This window comes from Mustela lutreola, chromosome 3 (genome assembly GCF_030435805.1).
Source record: "Mustela lutreola isolate mMusLut2 chromosome 3, mMusLut2.pri, whole genome shotgun sequence".
In the NCBI taxonomy this organism is placed as follows: Eukaryota; Metazoa; Chordata; class Mammalia; order Carnivora; family Mustelidae; genus Mustela; species Mustela lutreola.
In genome coordinates this window covers 19,643,815-19,661,823 of record NC_081292.1, presented here as the reverse complement: position 1 = coordinate 19,661,823, position 18,009 = coordinate 19,643,815, and the positions used below count along the sequence as shown (strand labels likewise).

General features: G+C 43.4%; 1 protein-coding gene across 2 annotated transcripts in view; it reads left to right on the top strand.

Moving 5' to 3' along the window:
- DEPTOR (DEP domain containing MTOR interacting protein) overlaps positions 1–18,009 on the top strand; it is a 132,492-nt gene that overhangs the window by 76,109 nt on the left and 38,374 nt on the right. For both annotated transcript variants that reach the window (XM_059165719.1, XM_059165718.1), the window contains exons 5-6: positions 13,428–13,613; positions 15,716–15,850. In XM_059165719.1, coding sequence (XP_059021702.1) covers positions 13,428–13,613; positions 15,716–15,850 — 321 coding nt within the window. The remainder of the gene's footprint in view (positions 1–13,427; positions 13,614–15,715; positions 15,851–18,009) is intronic.

Genomic DNA, 18,009 nt, shown 5'->3' with positions numbered 1-18,009 from the left:
GGTCACCAAAAAAAAAAAAAAAAAAAAAAAAAAAAAAAAGTTGAAAGTTCTGTCAGCACAGGGAAATGAGCGCTAAGGCAGGCAAAAGTGTTAGATAGGCTTTTTTTTTTTCTTTTGTTTATTTGTTTTAATTGGGCTTTGATAGACCCCATACAGTACTTCCTTGGTTCCCTGATTCATTGTTTGCCTGTAACTCCCAGTGATCCACACAAGACAGGCTGTTCTTAACCACTGTTAGTTCCTTTAATCCTTCCCCCTCAAATCAGTGCATTTGGTATTGTTGTCCCTGCTGCTTTAGATGACCGTGTTGTAGGATTTGCAACTAGTATGACCGTTCTTCGCTTCTAAATGATAAACTCTGAATAGGGTGGGGGGAAGCTTGGGGAGAATATTTTCCTCAATCTACTTTTAATAGTTCTTTCAAGCATAATCTTTATGAACAGCCACAATCTAATAAAACCATTTCATTTTCTCAATTTGGAATTTTGGGGAATTATCCCACTGTGCCTTCTGATGTGCTTTGACTCTATTTTACTTTTTATTATAGCTGAATCCAAAGCAAGAAGGAAAATGTACACAGCCAGAATTTTGCTGCAATGTAAACAGAAGGGAGCAAGGTTGCTTGGTAAAGTCAAGGGCTAATGCGCTGGCACACATTACAGTGTTGATTCTGGTTAAAGGAAAACAGGTCTGTAGCCACACTGAGACTTAACTATTAGAAAGTATGAAGGGAATGAAAGATAGCCTTATCTCATGTAATTTTCCAAAAGAGTATGATGCATAAGGAACAGAGGGCTTTTGTGAACAGTGCCAAAACTGCAAACATTTCCATCTTCAGTTGTCGTTAGTATAACTTGTCAGGTCCACAGACACTGATCTAGCCACAGACAGTGTTTGGCCTTGAAACCTGTGGTCCTACCAATTCCAATTCCTGCCTCGCTCCTGACAGCTCGCCGTCCAGTGTCCTGCCCATACGTAGTCCTCAGTTTACCCAGGTGCAGCATTCTTATAACAGCACGAGGAAGTCTTGAAGTTCAACAACACCATCGCTGTGCAGGTGAAGTATGTGGAAGGTATGCAATCTTGTATTAAGTACTACTCAGCTAGGTGTTTGGTGGTAATTTAAGGACTTCGCTGGGTTTCCGTGGCCATCTCTAGTGGGACATGTAGAGGTCTCGGGTTTATTAGAAAGGCGTATCAGGGTGGAACTGACAGTTCAGGTTGCTGATCATGATACGCCCCTCCTCTCTTCTACTGCTCAGGAAGCACCACGATGTTAAGTCTGGGCTACTGATGGACATGAGCTTGACCATCGTCCTCAAGCCAAAATGGAGGGGGGTAGGACAAAACATTAAGAGGCCTTCCTTTAAGGAATGAAATGCCTCCATTCTCTTTTCCATCGCAGATCATTTTTCTAGCTCTTGAGTCAGCGTCAGTCTTGAGTGAGTTTTTTGTGGCAGTCCCTTGCAACGGGGAGACTGAGGCATTGGAGGAAGGGTTCATGTCTGGGACCCAGGTTCTCCTTGGATACTAATAAGGATTTTTCTCACAGCATTTCATCCTTGCGGCTGTCCTGCAGTCTCTCGTGGCCATGCCTCTAGAAAGTCCCCAACTAGCCACGCCTGGCTCAGGATCCTTACCCACTCAGGCTCCCGTTAACTCAGTTTCTCCTTGCTGACCCTCCCCTCCCAGACGGTGTGTCTGGATTGTCATTTTGTGTTTGGGCCCCCAGTTCCTTCTCCAGCTGCCTCCTCCCCTATTCTGCTAGGAATGGCTAAGTAAACTTATTTGTACTGGGCATACAAATAAAGCGTATTTGTACTGGGGAGTGATTGCTGGGTGTAAAACTGACCATATGTCAACTCTGATCGGTGTGACTATGCAACGGTATTAAGTTAAAATTTATGAAGGAATTACACACACATAGGCACACACATCCAGATTACAATGGAAAACATGTGTTTATTAATGTTCATAACCAAATTTGGTCAAATTTAGAGAGTAATCTTTTTGTAAAATTTTTATGTAAATTATTTAAAAACTGACATAAAATTTTAAAGGCTCTCACATTTTCTCTAGCTTTTCTCTAAAAAGATTCCTTTCACTTTCTTCTCTGTCCCAGTGGTGACATGGGACCTAAGGAGGAGCCCCCCCCTTCTATCCAAGCAAGGCCTCCATATCGGGATCTATATTCTCTCCATCTTATTGGAGAGATTGCAGTTTCAGTCCAGTTGGAAATTACCAAAGCCACCATGCCTGGGGAGAAGGGGTAGGTGTTGGTTTGGCCCACTGGCTGGCTCCTGTCTTTCTAAAATCATCTTTGACAGTTGCCGAGAGCATAATCACAAAGAAGGATTCCTGCCAAGTGGGAACATCAAGTGCTTCCACATCAAAATGAAGGAACTGGATGGGGGACATAGTGTGGGGGGCAGGAAAAGGGACGGCAGTCATGAGAACCCTCGATCACTCAGCTGTCAGAAGCTCGGGGTAACGACAGATAGCTCTCAAAGTGCTACACATAAGGGCATGAACTTGTTTGGTGGCTAGCTGGTCTGTTCCTATGGCATATCAGCCTCTACTCTAGACTGATTCCTGTTTCCCACAGGAGTATGATATAAGCCATAAATGCAATCCATAGATGTACTTTTAAAATTTCTAAGAGCCACAGTAAAAACAGTAGAAGCAGGTGAACTTAATCACAATAATCTTATGTGAAGTCACCGTCTCTAAAATATCATTTCAAAATATGGTTAACATGACAGATACCGATCAGCTCTTTAATGTTCTTATTTTCCTTACTCAATCTTTTAAAATTCAGTGCAGGGGCATCTGGGTGGCCCAGCCAGTTAGGCATCTGACTTTTAATCTCAGCTCATGTCTTGATCTCAGGGTTGTGAGTTCAAGCCCCATTCAAGCCCCAATACTAATACTAATAAATAATAATAATAATAAAAAAAAAAATCCAGAGCTCATCTCAATTTGGACTCTGCGACATTTTAAGTCCTTGGCAAGCCTATGTGTCCTTTGGCTGTCATTCTAGAGAGCCAAGCTCTGGAGCTTTCTGAATCCATCACAGGGTAGGACAGTATCCTGGGGAATGTGTTTGTCATTTTTCAGCCCCCATCTCAGACATCTTTGTCTGTGGCTAAATACCCGAACATTTGCATCAAAGAAGCACCTGGTTATCTCTGTTTTGCCATGCCAGTTTGGACACTCCCACAGAGCTGGTTGCCGGCCGTGGAAGTTTCTGGAATGGCAACAATAATTCTCTCTTTCAGCACTCTGATTTCACAATCATGTTTTCTTTCTCTTCTGTTTTTTAAATATTCTCTTTGATTTTTAAATATTTCCACAAGTCAGAAACTGTTGCCTGCCATCACTTAGGCTGGTTTTGATCTTGGAGGCTCCCTCTTTGCTCAGAAAGGGCTTATCCAGTAAGTAACGCAAAGCTCAGGAGCACTTGCTTAAACTCCTGCTCTTCCTTGTGGGCTCTTGGATTTTTGCTGGCAGCAGTATAGTTATTAATGGTGCATTGACATTATTGTGACCTGCCTTTCAGAGATCTGTGTGTCCCCATATGTTTATGAATTTCACTTACGATGGATAAAAGATGAGGTTATTGTAATTTCTTTTCTGCCGATGTGAAAATTGAGGCCCAAGGAATGTCCATAAGCAGTTCCGTCCCAGGGGAATCAGAGCCGAGTGGCTGGAAGGCGTATCTTCTGCCTGCATGACTTTATGTCTAATCCCTCTTGGCTTCGAGTCAAGCAGTTTGTTGTAAGGTGTGGGCTGCAAATAAATGGGAAGCATTTGTTTTTTTAAGCTTTTGATTTCATGTCAACAGACCTACATTTGGAACAGCATCAGGATTGTGTTTTGGTACAAATAACAGAAAATATAATAATGACAGGTTGAACAGAGAGGTCCTTCTGCCTCAGGCAGGAAGCTGCTCCAGGGAGAGGTGGGGAAGGGGGTGTCCTGGGCTGACAAGAGGTTGATAAGGCCCCATCCATTTCTGCTTGGCTATTCCTAGAGTTCGCCAGACTTCCTGTCTGTACTGTAGGCAGGGAAAAGATGGAAAGGCAGAGAGAGGTCACCTAGTAAGACTTGGCTTTTTGTTTAGGAAAGGTTGCCTCTTCTCAACACTTACACCTACATCATGAGGGTCAGAACTGGGTCACCTGGTCACCCTTGACAGAAGGCGATCAGTGATCGAATGCTTTTTACCCAGGGACACTGCTGCCATGGGCAAGTCATAAAGGAGGAAGAAAGAGAGAGCGGTTTTGGATAAGCAGCTAGCGTTGTCATCCACAAGGACAAACGTCTTTTATCATTTCACAGTGAAATATGCTTCCCTGGGAAACTGGGCTTCCAAGGGATAGTTTCCTTCTTGCGTCCATTCACGGAGTTCCTTGTAGCTCTAAGTGAGATTTGAAATCGCTGGGGGTACCAATGTCAATGTCTTAGTTTTGACCACTGCACATGGTTATCTTAACATGAGGGTGTGTCGGGGTAGATGGGGACTATCTATACTACCTTTACTGCTTTCCCATAAATGTAAGAAGATTTCAAAATACAAAACTTATTTAAAAAAAAAAAAAGCATGCAACGTTTTTTCCTATACTTTTTTTTTGTTTAAGAAAAGGAGAGTACAGATATAAACGATATAGAAAATAAATGAAGACCATTTAAAAAAAAAAAAAAAAACCTCTAAATCTCACCACCGATTCCTTCCTTTTCTGAACATCTGCTTCTTCCTACTTCAAAGATACTGCACTCTTCGGTGTCATAAAAACACCTGACAAATTACTTGATGGTGAAGCACCATCAGGTTCTGTGGTAACCTTTCTGGAAAGAGTTAGAAAATGCCATCTGGGAATGAGGCTGTGGTGGGCGTTCACACTTCATATTTCTTGGGTAGCATTTTATTCTGGTCCCTCCAACCTCCCGCTGGATGCTTTTCTCCATGTTGGTGACCTTGCTGAATTGATCTGGTTTAAGTTGGGGGCCTCCTTTTCTTCCAGAGCACCTAGAATTGTTTCCAGATGCTTCGGCTCCATAGGCAGAGTCTGCAGAGGCTTAAATCATTAAAAAGTTTAAGGCCCCGACAGCCCTGGGCCTTCCAGAAAACCCACACATGGCCAATGTTACTGGAGCGACCCTGGCCCAGAAACTATAACAGGCCTTTTACCCATGTCGTTCTGTTATTTCTTCAACTTGTTTTCCAGATGAATGCAGCTGGAGCTCAGGGCAGTTAAGTAACTTAGTAAAGACTGGGTATCCAGGCCTGGATAAAAACATAAGTATCAAAGATGAATCATCTTTGAAGATTCTGGTTGTATCTTCTCAGGCTGAGTGTAATGGATAGTGGAAAAAAATTGTCTGTATTATTTGGAGAAATATAATGCAGTTCATCGTTTAGAAAAAAAAAGAAGAGTGAAGCTGCTGTTCAGCCAAGGGTCCTCTGAGACCCAACCAGTGTTTTCTATGTCATCATTCTATCCTTTAGATGAGCAATTCCATGGTAATAAATGTTCTGTCCTGGTGAAGAGTTTTGTGGAAAAGGTGCCTGTCCAAACTGCCTTCTGTAAACTAGAGATAGGAATCAATGAGGGGCAAGCTGGGTTTTTGGTGTTGGTAATTTCATTTAGCTCTTCATTGGCATGACATCTCTGGATGGGAGATGGTCGAGAGAGGAGTCAGGGGTGTTCCAGAGTTCATCTGTCCGTATTTCTTTCTTTGTTTTTTTTTTTTTTTTAAGATTTTATTTATTTATTTGACAGACATAGATCCAAGTAGGCAGAGAGGCAGGCAGAGAGAGAGAGGAGGGAGTAGGCTCCCTGCTGAGCAGAGAGCCTGACGTGGGGCTCCATCCCAGGACCCTGGGATCATGACCTGAGCCAAAGGCAGAGTCTTTAACTGACTGAGCCACCCAGGGTGCCCCAGAGTATTTCTGACTTGAATCTTCCAGTTAGTAACAATGGAACCTTGGGCAAATTTACTTTGTGTGATCCTGTTTTCTCATCTGTAAAATGGAAATAATTCTAACAGCTCTCTCATAGTGTTGCTGTGAGAACAGAATGATACAAATCATGCAAGTGCTTAGCAGAGGGCCTGGCACAGAGTTTCCCTCAATAAATGTTCATCAATTGTTACTTTCATTTATTGTTTTCATCAACATCCACAACATCAGATGCCTTAGTGGGGAGGCATCGATATCACGTTGATGGGCTCACCCTTGCTGGTCTTACGCAGTATCTTATCCATACTCTGTGCCGAATGCACACATGTTAAATCCATCAACATGGAGGTGCTCTCATGAGGCCTTTGGATTTATGCCAACAATTCCAAAAGATCTAGAACAGAGTCACAAAATGGTTTTCATTGACTTTTATAGGTGCAGTATTCCATTTCCTGGACAAAATAAATTTGTTTTTAGACCTTTGCCCTTATGGTATGGTTTAGTCTCTGAAAAACATACCCTTTGTCTTGAGTTCTATCACTAACAGTGAAGGTTCTGGTCTTTGGAATGTACCCAGCTATTATTTAATGATGCATAGAGAAGAAGAAAACATTATTTGACCTACTGTCTGTTTATTACCTTTGTGTTTCTGACACTGAGACACAGAAGATGCAGAAACCTATGCCATCGCGATGTCATGTTTTGATTTTCTTCTTTTCTGCTATCTTTTCTAGGGTGACTTTTGTCCTTCTTCCTTGTCTCTTTCCCATCCTCTCCTCCTTTCAATCAATTAAGTTAGTGTAATTGGGTTCTAACCTTGTGAATGTGAAGTGTTTTGTTTTAGTAGTACCAGTTAGTAGGACTTTATACCCTAAAACCAATTTCCTGTTTTCATATCCTCTACTTAATGTTGTCGGTGCTCAGGAAGTAATTATTTTAGTTGTCTGACTCACTGTTGTTACTGCCCTTTGAAGAGTTGAGGAATCCCAAGCACCTCGCTCTGTCCTTATGTGCCACAGGCACTTAAAAACAATTGCTTAATGTTCTTGAATCAAGGACTTCTGCTGCTTGGGGAAACAGGGCTCTTTCAACTCCTGCATTCCTTTAGGATGGTTTGAGATGGGTAATTACGACCTTAAGTATAGCTCAGGTTAAAAAAAAAAAAATAGCTTTAATCTGTTGTAGTTAGTTCTCAGTGTGTGTTTTCCACCAAACACATGATTAAAAAGCATGATATCAGTATTTTTTAGTCTTGCCAGTTTTTTAAATCTGCAGCCTACCAAGCGACATGGGTTGCTTGGACTCTGAAGGGTGGTGAATTAGCAGGAACAGGGAGGCCAAAGGCCGCAAAGCCTTCCCTGGACACTGAGACAACGGAAGGCTTTGGGCTTGTTGGCAGGGGAGGTGTAGCACTTGCATATGCACATTTTATTTGCCTTTTAGAAACCCTAAATCTGAGGACTAGATTGTGACCTGTTTAGTCTTGAGGTTTGGTCAGTACGCTTGTCAATGTCAATACAGTATTTGCAGGGGGGAAATGGTCCTTTTAGGACGCAGTAAAGGGAGATGAGAAAGCAAACGAGAGGAAATGGAGTGAGGAGTAGGATAGAGTGACAGCCTGGATGGTCCCCGAACGATCCTTCACCCACCAGGGTGCCCTGGGTGAAGGAGTGAACCACACCAACCTCTGCTGTGTGGAGGACCATTGAGGGATGCTTATCAGGGTAGCTGCTGAGGGTCTCCTGTCTTCAGGGTGACCTGGAGGACCTTTTAGCTTCAGCACCAGTATGGTGCCCCCACCTCATTCTCCTCATGGCAATAGCATTATCTTTCCTCTTCCCCCCGCCCCCCCCGTTAAGCCCTCTTTTAACTCTGCCGAGTTACTTATGTAATCCCAGATCCAAGATCACCTTTAAGAAGGTTTGATGGAGGTGCCTGGGTGCCTGAGTGGCTCAGTCAGTTGAGTGTCGGACTCCTGATATGGGCTCAGGTCATGATCTCGGAGTCCTGGGATCAAGTGCCCCCCCCCCAAGTTGGGTGGCTCTGCACTCAGTGGGGAGTGTGTTTGAGATTCTCTCTCTCCCTCTGACTCACCCTTCCCCCCAACTCACACTCTCTCAAAAAAATAAAAAAATCTTTTAAAAAAAATTAAAGAATATATAAAAGTTTAAAGGTTTGATGAAATGCCATCCAGAGAGCAGTTGGTGACTGCACATTCTCTCCCCCCCCTCCAAACCCCCTCCCCATCACACTGCTGGGTTCAGTGGGCTTGTTTCATGATGCCTATTGTGTTATGTCATTTGCCAGCAAACGTTTCAAGGATGAATGAAAGTATGTGACCTTCTTCAATCCGACTAGATAAGTAGCTTAAAATGTCTTTTATATTCAGCTGAATTTACAGGTTTCAAGATGATAGATTTTTATATTCATGTTTAGATTCTATGTGTCAGTGGTGGAGAAGCCGATTTCCCCTCTTGTAGATAATCACTTTCAAGGTCTCTTTGTGTTTGCCGAAGTCGTCCAAAAACTTATAAGAGAAAAATGTAGCCACATTGTCTACAAAAAGAATCTATGTATGTCACACTATTATAACATTTCTCCCATGCTTTCTGAAAAGGAAAATCACACAGCAAATCAGGATCTCTTTTCTTTTACCAAGTATTGACAACATTGTGAGCTTAGTGCTTCTAGAACCCCCACTTTCCTAAGCAATTAGGTCCTCTTGAATTTACAGCTTTCTGGCTGTGCCTGCTTTTACTCTTATTTTTATGTCTGATTTAATACGAAGCCAATGTCTTGTCAATGTCATTGGGAATGCTACCTTGGGAATGCTACCCATATGAGAGGAAAGTCTTCATAAGTCCCAGAAATTATAAATTGAATGGATAAATAATTATCACTTTTCAATTATAACTATAATTGAAAGAGCACAACTAGAAAAACCAGATACTGAATGTCAGCTTTGAATATTCTGTCTTACTTATTCCTGGTTAGAGGTTCATAGTCTCAAGGAGCAAAGAACAAAATTTGTCAAATTGTTTGTATCCCAATATTTACTTTAAATAAAAGTTCTGTACAGTGTTGGGACCTGAGAAGTAAAGAATTGGAACAACCTCAAGTTTTAGAGCCACCAGTTACCTTCCCCTAAATGGTTTTCCTTTCCTTCTCTTTAATGTTTTTCCTCCTGAGTTTAGATTATCTCTTCTGTGTTTACCAAAGAGTAAGTCGCCTATATAGCAAGTGGCTTTTGGATTTAATATAGTGAATGTCATGTTAAAGTGTAGGAGGAACCAGTGCTTTTCTCTCTCTGGAATATAAACTGTCTTGTCAGTTAGCCATTGTTTCTTTCTTGAGACTTTACATGTGGAATTTATGACCGAAGGCTAAAGTCAATCTTTAGGAGTCTAAGAACAAGAAGACTTAAATCACTAGATTTCAGACAATATTCCAAATCTCTCACATCCATTATCCCATTTTTTCCTTCACAGCAAAGCCATGAAAAGTTGAAAGTTTAGTAAGTTGCCTAAAGCACTCTGCTAGTTAGGTTGGCAGAACTGAGATCAAAACTGAGGTCATTGAACTCTAGAACCTTCACTTTTTATTGAGTAATATTAGTTTCTAAAAGTTACTCAGCCGAAGAGAGTGTGTAATGGTTTATTGTTTCATTCTTATATGTTAAGAATGTTGATTGTTTCATTCTTATATGAAGCAATGTCTCTTAGCAGTCTTTGGTTTTTGAAAGGAGGAGCAGATAATTTGTCATGTTCCAGCCACCGTGCTAAGAGAGAGAACTGCATGGTGTGCGAAATTTAGTAGGTGCTCACATTGCTGCATAAATGAATGGAAGCCATGTGTCAACTGATCATTGCTATAATATGGCTGTCTACCTGTGCTCATCAACATTTTGTGACTACATTTATCTCTGGTATACCTAAGGCTATGCTCACAAACAAAGCAAATGCTTGAAATTCAGTGTTTATGTCATCCAACTTTTAATGAGAGAGAGAGAGGGAAAAAAAAAAAACCCTTTTAAAAGCCAAATAATTTATTGAAAACAATGCAGGTGACACATGCAATTGTCACTTTTCTATTCTGAGAGGAGAATTGGACTCCATCTGTTCCAGCCACACAGCTGGAGGATGAACACACGGAGTCCTTCGTTTTCACAGAGTGTGGCTGCTCCTCGGGTGTGAAAATCCAAATGAGCCCTTGAAAATGGAAGTGGGACATTAAATATCGTGTGTCATAAAACTGAATTCCCATAAGCCAAATGGCATCATCATCAGTACAGGAGGGTAATTGTAAAAATAACAACAGTGCTTGTAAAATAATAGAGGTCTAATTTTTTGAGTTCTTACAGTCCACTTGGCATTATGCTTATCAAGTGTGGTCTACTGTCTCGTCCAACTTTTGTTTTCCCTGATTCGGTCGGTCACATTTAAGGTCATTTGCAGGATTGGAGAGGGAATAGGATGAATAAAGACTATTTGAATTTAACCCATTCATCTCAGATGCCAGATTTACCCTCTGAGCTGTAGGTAGTGGGGAGCTGGGGAGGTGTAGAATGGAGCACAGGTATGACTTCAACTCTAGGTCTTGGTATTTAAAGCCTGAGGAGACGAAATTGGCAGCCAAATTTCTACTTCAATTAAAAGTACTTTTTTTTTTTAAGATTTTATTTATTTATTTGACAGAGAGCACAAGCACGCAGAGAGGCAGGCAGAGGGGGAGGGAGAAGCAGGCTCTCCGCTGAGCAGAGGGCCCGATGTGGGGCTCAATCCCAGGACCCTGGGATCATGACCCGAGCCGAAGGCAGTGGCTTTAACCCACTGAGCCACCTAGGCGCCCCCAAAATACTTTTTAAAGTACTTTTGGCCATTCTGGAATTTGGTTGGATTTAGAGTGTTTTTCTGTATTTATTTATACCAGAGCCAATGTTTTGTATATGTCACACTCCAAAGAGAAAACAATAGGCATTAATAAATGTATACAGAAGTGTGTATTTTCAGGTTGTAATTTAAGGTACTGTTGCCTAAGTCAACCTGAGGACTTAAAAGATCTCAATACACTCAGAAAAGTTTGCCAGAAATAACTTCTCTACAAAATTTTATTAAAACAGCATTGTTGAATGTAGGGATAAAGTAAACTTATTATTAAAATTTGACATGGGGAGATGGAGAGGAGAAGGGAGTTGGGGGAATTTGGAGGGGGAGATGAACCATGCGAGACTGTGGACTCTGAAAAACAATCTGAGGGTTTTGGAGGGGTGGGGAGCGGAAGGTTGTGTGAGCCCGGTGGTGGGTATTATGGAGGGCACGTATTGCATGGAGCACTGGGTGTAGTGCATAAACAATGAATTATGGAACACTGAAAAGAAATTTAAAAAATAAATAAAAATTAAAAAAGAATTTGACTATCCACAAAAGAACCACTATTTGTAGATATCATATCCACGTGTAATTGGCTAATCTCTTGGTCCAGGATGCATTCAGCATCTCCTGAATCCAAGAATGACATCATTTATTAAGAAGAATGGCGTCATTTATTAAGAACATTGCAGAACTACCACTGAATTAAGTGTATTTGTCTTGGTGGCCCAAATCATGCGTTTAGCCAAAGTGACTAGTCACCATTTAAAGAGTGAAACAACCATAAGAATCACTAAGTTAAAAGTTAGCAGGGGACTCTCTTAAAAGAGACCCACCTTTCTGAGGCTTGGATATTCATGTAACCAGAATTACTCATAGCAAATGTGTGTGCTAAACACAACGATAATCCTAGATTTCACTTCCTGGTGTTGAGCCAGAAGGGATGTGATGCTGTTTGTGAAACACCTAAAGAGGCTGCTGTACTGGTTACTATTATTGATAAATGAGTTAATATGATTCTCAGTGTTTGTGTTAGATTATTTTCTTAGTGATTTACAGAATTTTAAATTTCGCATTTTAAAAAAATTGCCAAAATAAGCACCTTAAAAAAAAAACACCTTTTATCTCTCTCTCTCTTTTTTTTTAAAGATTTTATTTATTTGACAGACAGAGGTCACAAGTAGGCAGAGAAGCAGGCAGAGAGAGAGAGAGGAGGAAGCAGGCTCCCTGCTGAGCAGAGAAACCGATGCGGGGCTCAATCCCAGGACCCTGAGATCATGACCTGAGCCGAAGGCAGAGGCTTTAACCCACTGAGCCACCCAGGCGCCCCCCTTTTATCTCTTTTTACCATCATTTCATAATTGCAGGACAAAAAATGTACACAAAAGGTAGTCAACCTAAGACAATAAATGTGAGTTGAATAATTGGATGGGTGAATGGACAACAAAAAAGCTGTGATGATATCATTTCAGAATAAAGGAAAAGATTCAAAGGGACTATACTTAGTTTAGGAAAGACTAGAGATGCATTGTCTTTAATGTTCCAATTTCCTATGCCCCAGTAACTTCTTCATGACCTACATACCACGAACCCACACCTTGGTTTAAGGTGAGCTCTGTTGCATAGATTCGCCATAAATAGTCTAAAGTTAGCTGTGTTCTGGACATACTGCTTACACGACTACTACCCATTGCAGACTGTTCACTACCAGTCTTTTACTGAGCACCTACTCTGAGCCAAACATGGGGTAGTCTAGGATTTCAGGTTGCCAGAATGATTAAGACACAGTCTGGGCCCTTAAGCAGAGGGACTTAGTTGGAAGAAAGAGATGGACTTCTCCCCCATCCCCGACCAAAACAAACAAACAAAGTATATGTAGTCTCTGTATTATTTTTGCAACTTTCTTTGAGTCTATAATCATTTCAAAATCAAAAGTTTAAAAATACACGGATATATGGCTATGAGACTAGGATTTTGCTGGGCACTGGGACACATGATCACATAAAGCCATGATCACTGCCCCAGAGAGCCTAGAGCTGAGTGGACAAGGCAGAGAAGTGAACAGACAATGCAGGCTCCATGTGGTAGGTGCTCAGTGGAAGGTTGCAAAGAGGCTCAGACAACACCAGGAAGAGTATGACTTTAGATCGGGAGTGAAGTCAGGCAACTTCCCCCAAGGAATGGGTTAGCAATTTTTTTTTAATGATTATTTATTTATTTATTTGACAGAGAGAGAAAGAGAGAGAGAGAGAGATCACAAGTAGGCAGAGAGGCAGGCAGAGAGAGAAGGGGAAGTGGGCTCCCTGCCGAACAGAGAGCCTGATGTGGGGCTCGATCCCAGGACCCTGGGATCATGACCTGAGCCGAAGGCAGGGGCTTTAACCCACTGAGCCACCCCGGTGCCCCTGGTTAGCAAATTTTTAAAGTGCACGGCACGTGCAAAGCTCCTGGGATGGTGTGTGGACCACAAGCTCATGTGGCATCTGGAGAACTACACTCTTTCCAAAGACTTTTGCCCCTGCTGGAGAGAGTCTCCTAGCTGCGGTGCTCTGTGGCCAGGACACGAGACATGCCTGTCTGTTGTGTATCCTTCCCAGTGTCCAACAAGCACCCATTCGTGGACAGCAACCTTCTCTACCAGTTCAGAATGAACTTCCGGCGGAGACGCAGACTGATGGAGCTGCTCAATGAAAAATCGCCCTCGTCTCAGGAAACTCATGACAGCCCCTTCTGCCTGAGGAAGCAGAGCCATGACAATCGGAAATCTACCAGTTTTATGTCCGGTATGTCAGTTTCATTGTGTATGTGATCACGTGCGTTTGTCTTTTGAGAACTAGTGATGCCTCACCTTTGTGAAAGGCTGTTCTCCGGCACCTTTTTATTTATTCATAAACAAAAAGTATGAGGGGGGGGAACCCAGCATGACCATATTGTTCCTGGGCAGTCCATTTAGATGTCATGAAAACATAGTTATATCAAATTATGTTTTTTCGTGATAGAGATTTTCTTAAGCTCTCATGCTACCTTATTTACTTTTCATTTGTAAACAATTCTTGCATATCATTAATGATCCAGTTTTCTAAATCAGAGCACTGACAAGCTCTATGTTTTAATGGTGAATAGGACTTGTGAGGGCATATTCAACTAAAAGACTACTGATTGTCAACCTGGCATGAAGGGGTGACCCAGAACAAAGACAAATTGTGAAAAGCAAGCAGAGGAGCTCATAAAGCCGAGGACATCACATGGAAGGTCACACAGTCCCATATTTACAGTGACCCCTGCCAGAAATGACACTGACAGGGGTCCGCAAAGATAACCCCGCTCACCTGGAAAAGGTTAACTTGAGGTGTCCTTCTTCAGAAGAAGCAGGAATGCTTAAATGGCTATCTTCAACCCCTCTGAAAATTTGGTATGGATTAACCCGAGAAACTGGTTGGTCTAAGGTTTGCACGATCTGGGCTTTGCCTGAAACTCAGGGCACAGTGAAAATGTGTGTCTTGGTTACTTACGGCAGGAGGCAGTGAGAACTCTTGCAGCCATATTGACACCTTCCTGTGCCTCCTGGCACTGAGCTAAGCTTGCTTGCGTAGTTTTCCTCTTTAATTCTCTCTATACCCTCAGAGGAAGGACTTTTCTTATTCCCATTTTGTGGGTGGAGAAACTGAGGCATGGAGCAGTGGAGGGGTTTACCCAAGGTTACAGAGCTAGAAAAGGGTGGACAGAGCTGGATCTCACGCCAGTTCTGTCTTAACACCAGTGCTTCTGCCCCAACCCCCCTCATCCTGCAGACAGAACTAGGGCGGCAGGAAGAAGGAAGCAAGAGCCCCGCAGGGAAAGTGAGGACTCGCAGCCGCTCCGGGGCCCCGTCTGTGCACAGACACATCCCAGCCGTGTGTCCCCTTCGGGCTGCAGCCTTCTGCCAATGCACAGTGACTCTTGCCATTCTCTTCTAGCACTAAGCTCTGCCTGTGTCTTGTGGTCCCGATAGAACCTGAAAGTGACAGTGATGAAAAGGAGGACAGAGGGGACGTGGTCACCACAAAAGCCAGCATTTGTTTGTTTCCCACGTTCCAGGCACTAAGCGGGGACTCTCCGCGGCTTCTGTCACTTGACCGTACACCCTCCTCTCTCCTCTCCCTTGCTGAGAGCCACACACTCTGTGGCAAAGAGGACCAGACCCGACTGCTGCCCCACATACACTTTCAGAGCTGAATACATGGTCTTGTGTTTAAATCTCCCTCTTCCATGGCTCTGGGTGATTAGTGATTTCATATTAAATCAGGAGGCTTTATTATTACTGTTACTCCAAGAAGTGTCAAGCCGGGAGGTAATTTACATCCTTCCAGGACTGCTCAGCACAGGCTCAGTCATTCTTGAAACAACATTTTATGCGCCTGAGTACATTCCCATTCGTCACATAATCCACTCTTCCTACCGATCCCGTGGGTTCGCATTATTCCCACTTCACAGCTGGGCAAGTAGAGGCTCCAAGAACTGAAAGGAGTGGCAGGCTGCAGTTGAAATTCTTGCTCGCCTTTCTTTCTTTCTTTCTCTCTCTCTCTCTCTCTCTCTTTGTTTCCTTTTTTAGATTATTTATTTATTTGAGAGAGAGCGAGCTCACAAGCAGGGGGCAGGGACAGAGGGAGAAGCAGGCTCCCCTCTGAGCAGGGAGCCCAAGGCAGGACACGATCCCAGCGCCCAGGATCAGAACCCGAGCCGAAGGCCCCCGCTTAACCGACGGAGCCCCCCCCCCCCAGGTGCCCAAATTCTTGCTTTTCTGACTCCAAGGCCAGGGTGCCCTTTCCTGTCCGGCTGGCCTGGCCAAGCACGGGGGAGGGGAGGCGAGCTCCCCCGTGACCCGCCGTGTTTCCCGCCCGCACAGTCAGCCCCAGCAAGGAGATCAAGATCGTGTCTGCCGTGCGGAGGAGTAGCATGAGCAGCTGCGGCAGCAGCGGCTACTTCAGCAGCAGCCCCACCCTGAGCGGCAGCCCCCCGGTGCTCTGCAACCCCAAGTCCGGTGAGTGGCCGAAAGGCAGCCCCGTTTCTGGCGGTGACTGGGGCGCGGAGGCGGGTGTGCAGGAGGGGTCCCTCTGGGGCAGCAGATTCTCAGCTGGGGTTGGGGGAGACTCCTGAGTGGGAATCTGGTGCCAGCATCCCCTCGAACGGAAGGGAAACGTGGAGGTTTGGGCAGAGGGAGGGTCAGGCTGCCCCCTGACTGCAGGGGGAGCTCTGGAGTCTGGGTGGCCCTTCAGAGTTGTCCCAGCTTGGGGTGACATGGCCAGGCCTGTCAACCCTCATTTTTGAGCATTCATTCGATGTCAGCTGCCCTTGGGGAGGAGGGCAGGAATTTGGGCAAGGCAGCTCTTTCCAGAGGCGGTTGGGAAGACAGTGGAAGATATCCGCAGTCCGGGCATCTGGGAGAAGCCCCACACTCCTAAGAGGGTTTGAGCAGATGCAAAGATCTTTTGAGTCCCAGCAGCCCCCAAAGAAGAGGCACAGATCTGTGCAAATCCTGTGCTCTCTGAAAATGACTCCTGGTGCCTTGCATTTCTGATCCTATTCATCGAACTCCATGGCCTTTACATTCCAGAAAGAAAAGTCTAGGTAGGCACAAAGATGGGTGATGAGCTCGTGCTTAAAAACATTTCTTCCTTGACCTCGTCAGTTCTTTTTTTTTTTTTTTTTTTTAAAGATTTTATTTATTTATTTGACGGAGATGCGGGGCTCCATCCCAGGACCCTGAGATCATGACCTGGGCTGAAGGCAGAGGCTTTAACCCACCGAGCCACCCAGGCGACCCAGACCCTATTGGTTCTTCAGCCCACAGATTCCTGTAACTCCCAGATACAGGAGGCTTCTCACTGCCCCTTACCCACCGCTCTGCCAGGGTTAGATTGCGTGGTCCATCGTGCCAATAATCACTGCCTTGAAAACACCCTCAACACCCTTTTTTTCACGCCCTGTCCAGTATATCACCTTTAGGGAAGGACCTTTGTTCCTTTGGCTCATGTTGTTCTCTCATCACCACATTTGGAGATATAAAGACGAAAGATCATGACCCCTTCCCTCAGTGAACCCATCATCTCTCTGGTTGGAGGTGGGGAGAGAATATACATGTTAATAAGGACAAATAGATATTGATCAAAGGGCTTTAGGAGAAACTGTTATGTAAGGATGTTATCTAGGCAAATGGGTATTTTACCTAATCTAACCTTTTTTTGCTACCTTCTGGAGGGTTAGCTGGAAGAGTAAAATCATAATGAATGAAGAAACTGGCTTCCACACTGACTCTGGCTAGAAAATCATTGAGCCCCCATGTGTTTTCCAATGAACAAGCACTGCTGATAAGGTAGAAGGAGAAAGGAGAACCGTATTCTTAGAAATAGGCTTTTTGAAGCCTAGATCGAAATCTGACAGGTGTAACCTAGAGTTAGAAGCAGTAGACCAATTTCAGAAAAGGGTTAGCGAGGCTAAAGCCATTTTTTTTTCTTGCTTGCATTTGCATACAATGGTAGAGTCAGAGCGAAGTGTTAATTACTTAAATGAACTACACATCCACCTTTCCTGGGTGGGTTTGCCCTGTTTCCTTTCTCTTCCCCCCTTGGCTCAAAGGGAAAGTATGCTGATAAGGAGGCAATAAAGAAAGGTCAGGTTGCCTTTTTTGGGTCTCCATTGTGGTTGTCTCAATTGTCTTAACTGTGCTTCATAAATCCTACGTCTTACCCATATTCTGACAAGCTTCTCCCTCACTCTTGGGAGGGTTCCCAGGGTGCAGTGAGCTCATGTATGATTTTTTTTTTCTCAAGCAGATAAGCAGGGTTTCACAGTAAGGCATTTAAAATTAATCATTATATTTACATCTGGATGTATTTTTTTTTTTTTTAGTACTGTGTATAAATACCCTAAGCCAGCCAAAAAAAAAAAAAAAAAAAAAAAAAAGCGCTACCAGATAATCCCGTGATTGGTGTTCTTGTAATGAGCAAATAACTTCCAAAGGACACAAAAAGAGAAAGCTAAAGGATAATTCCACGGGCTTCAAGATTTCTATAGTTTTCAACAGAAGAAAGGGCAAGTGTATTAAAATATTTTAATTTATAATTTATTTTATTTTATTAGTATGGTGGTCAAATATCACAGTATAGTGTGATTTAAAACCACGACGAGCTGTGATCTCAC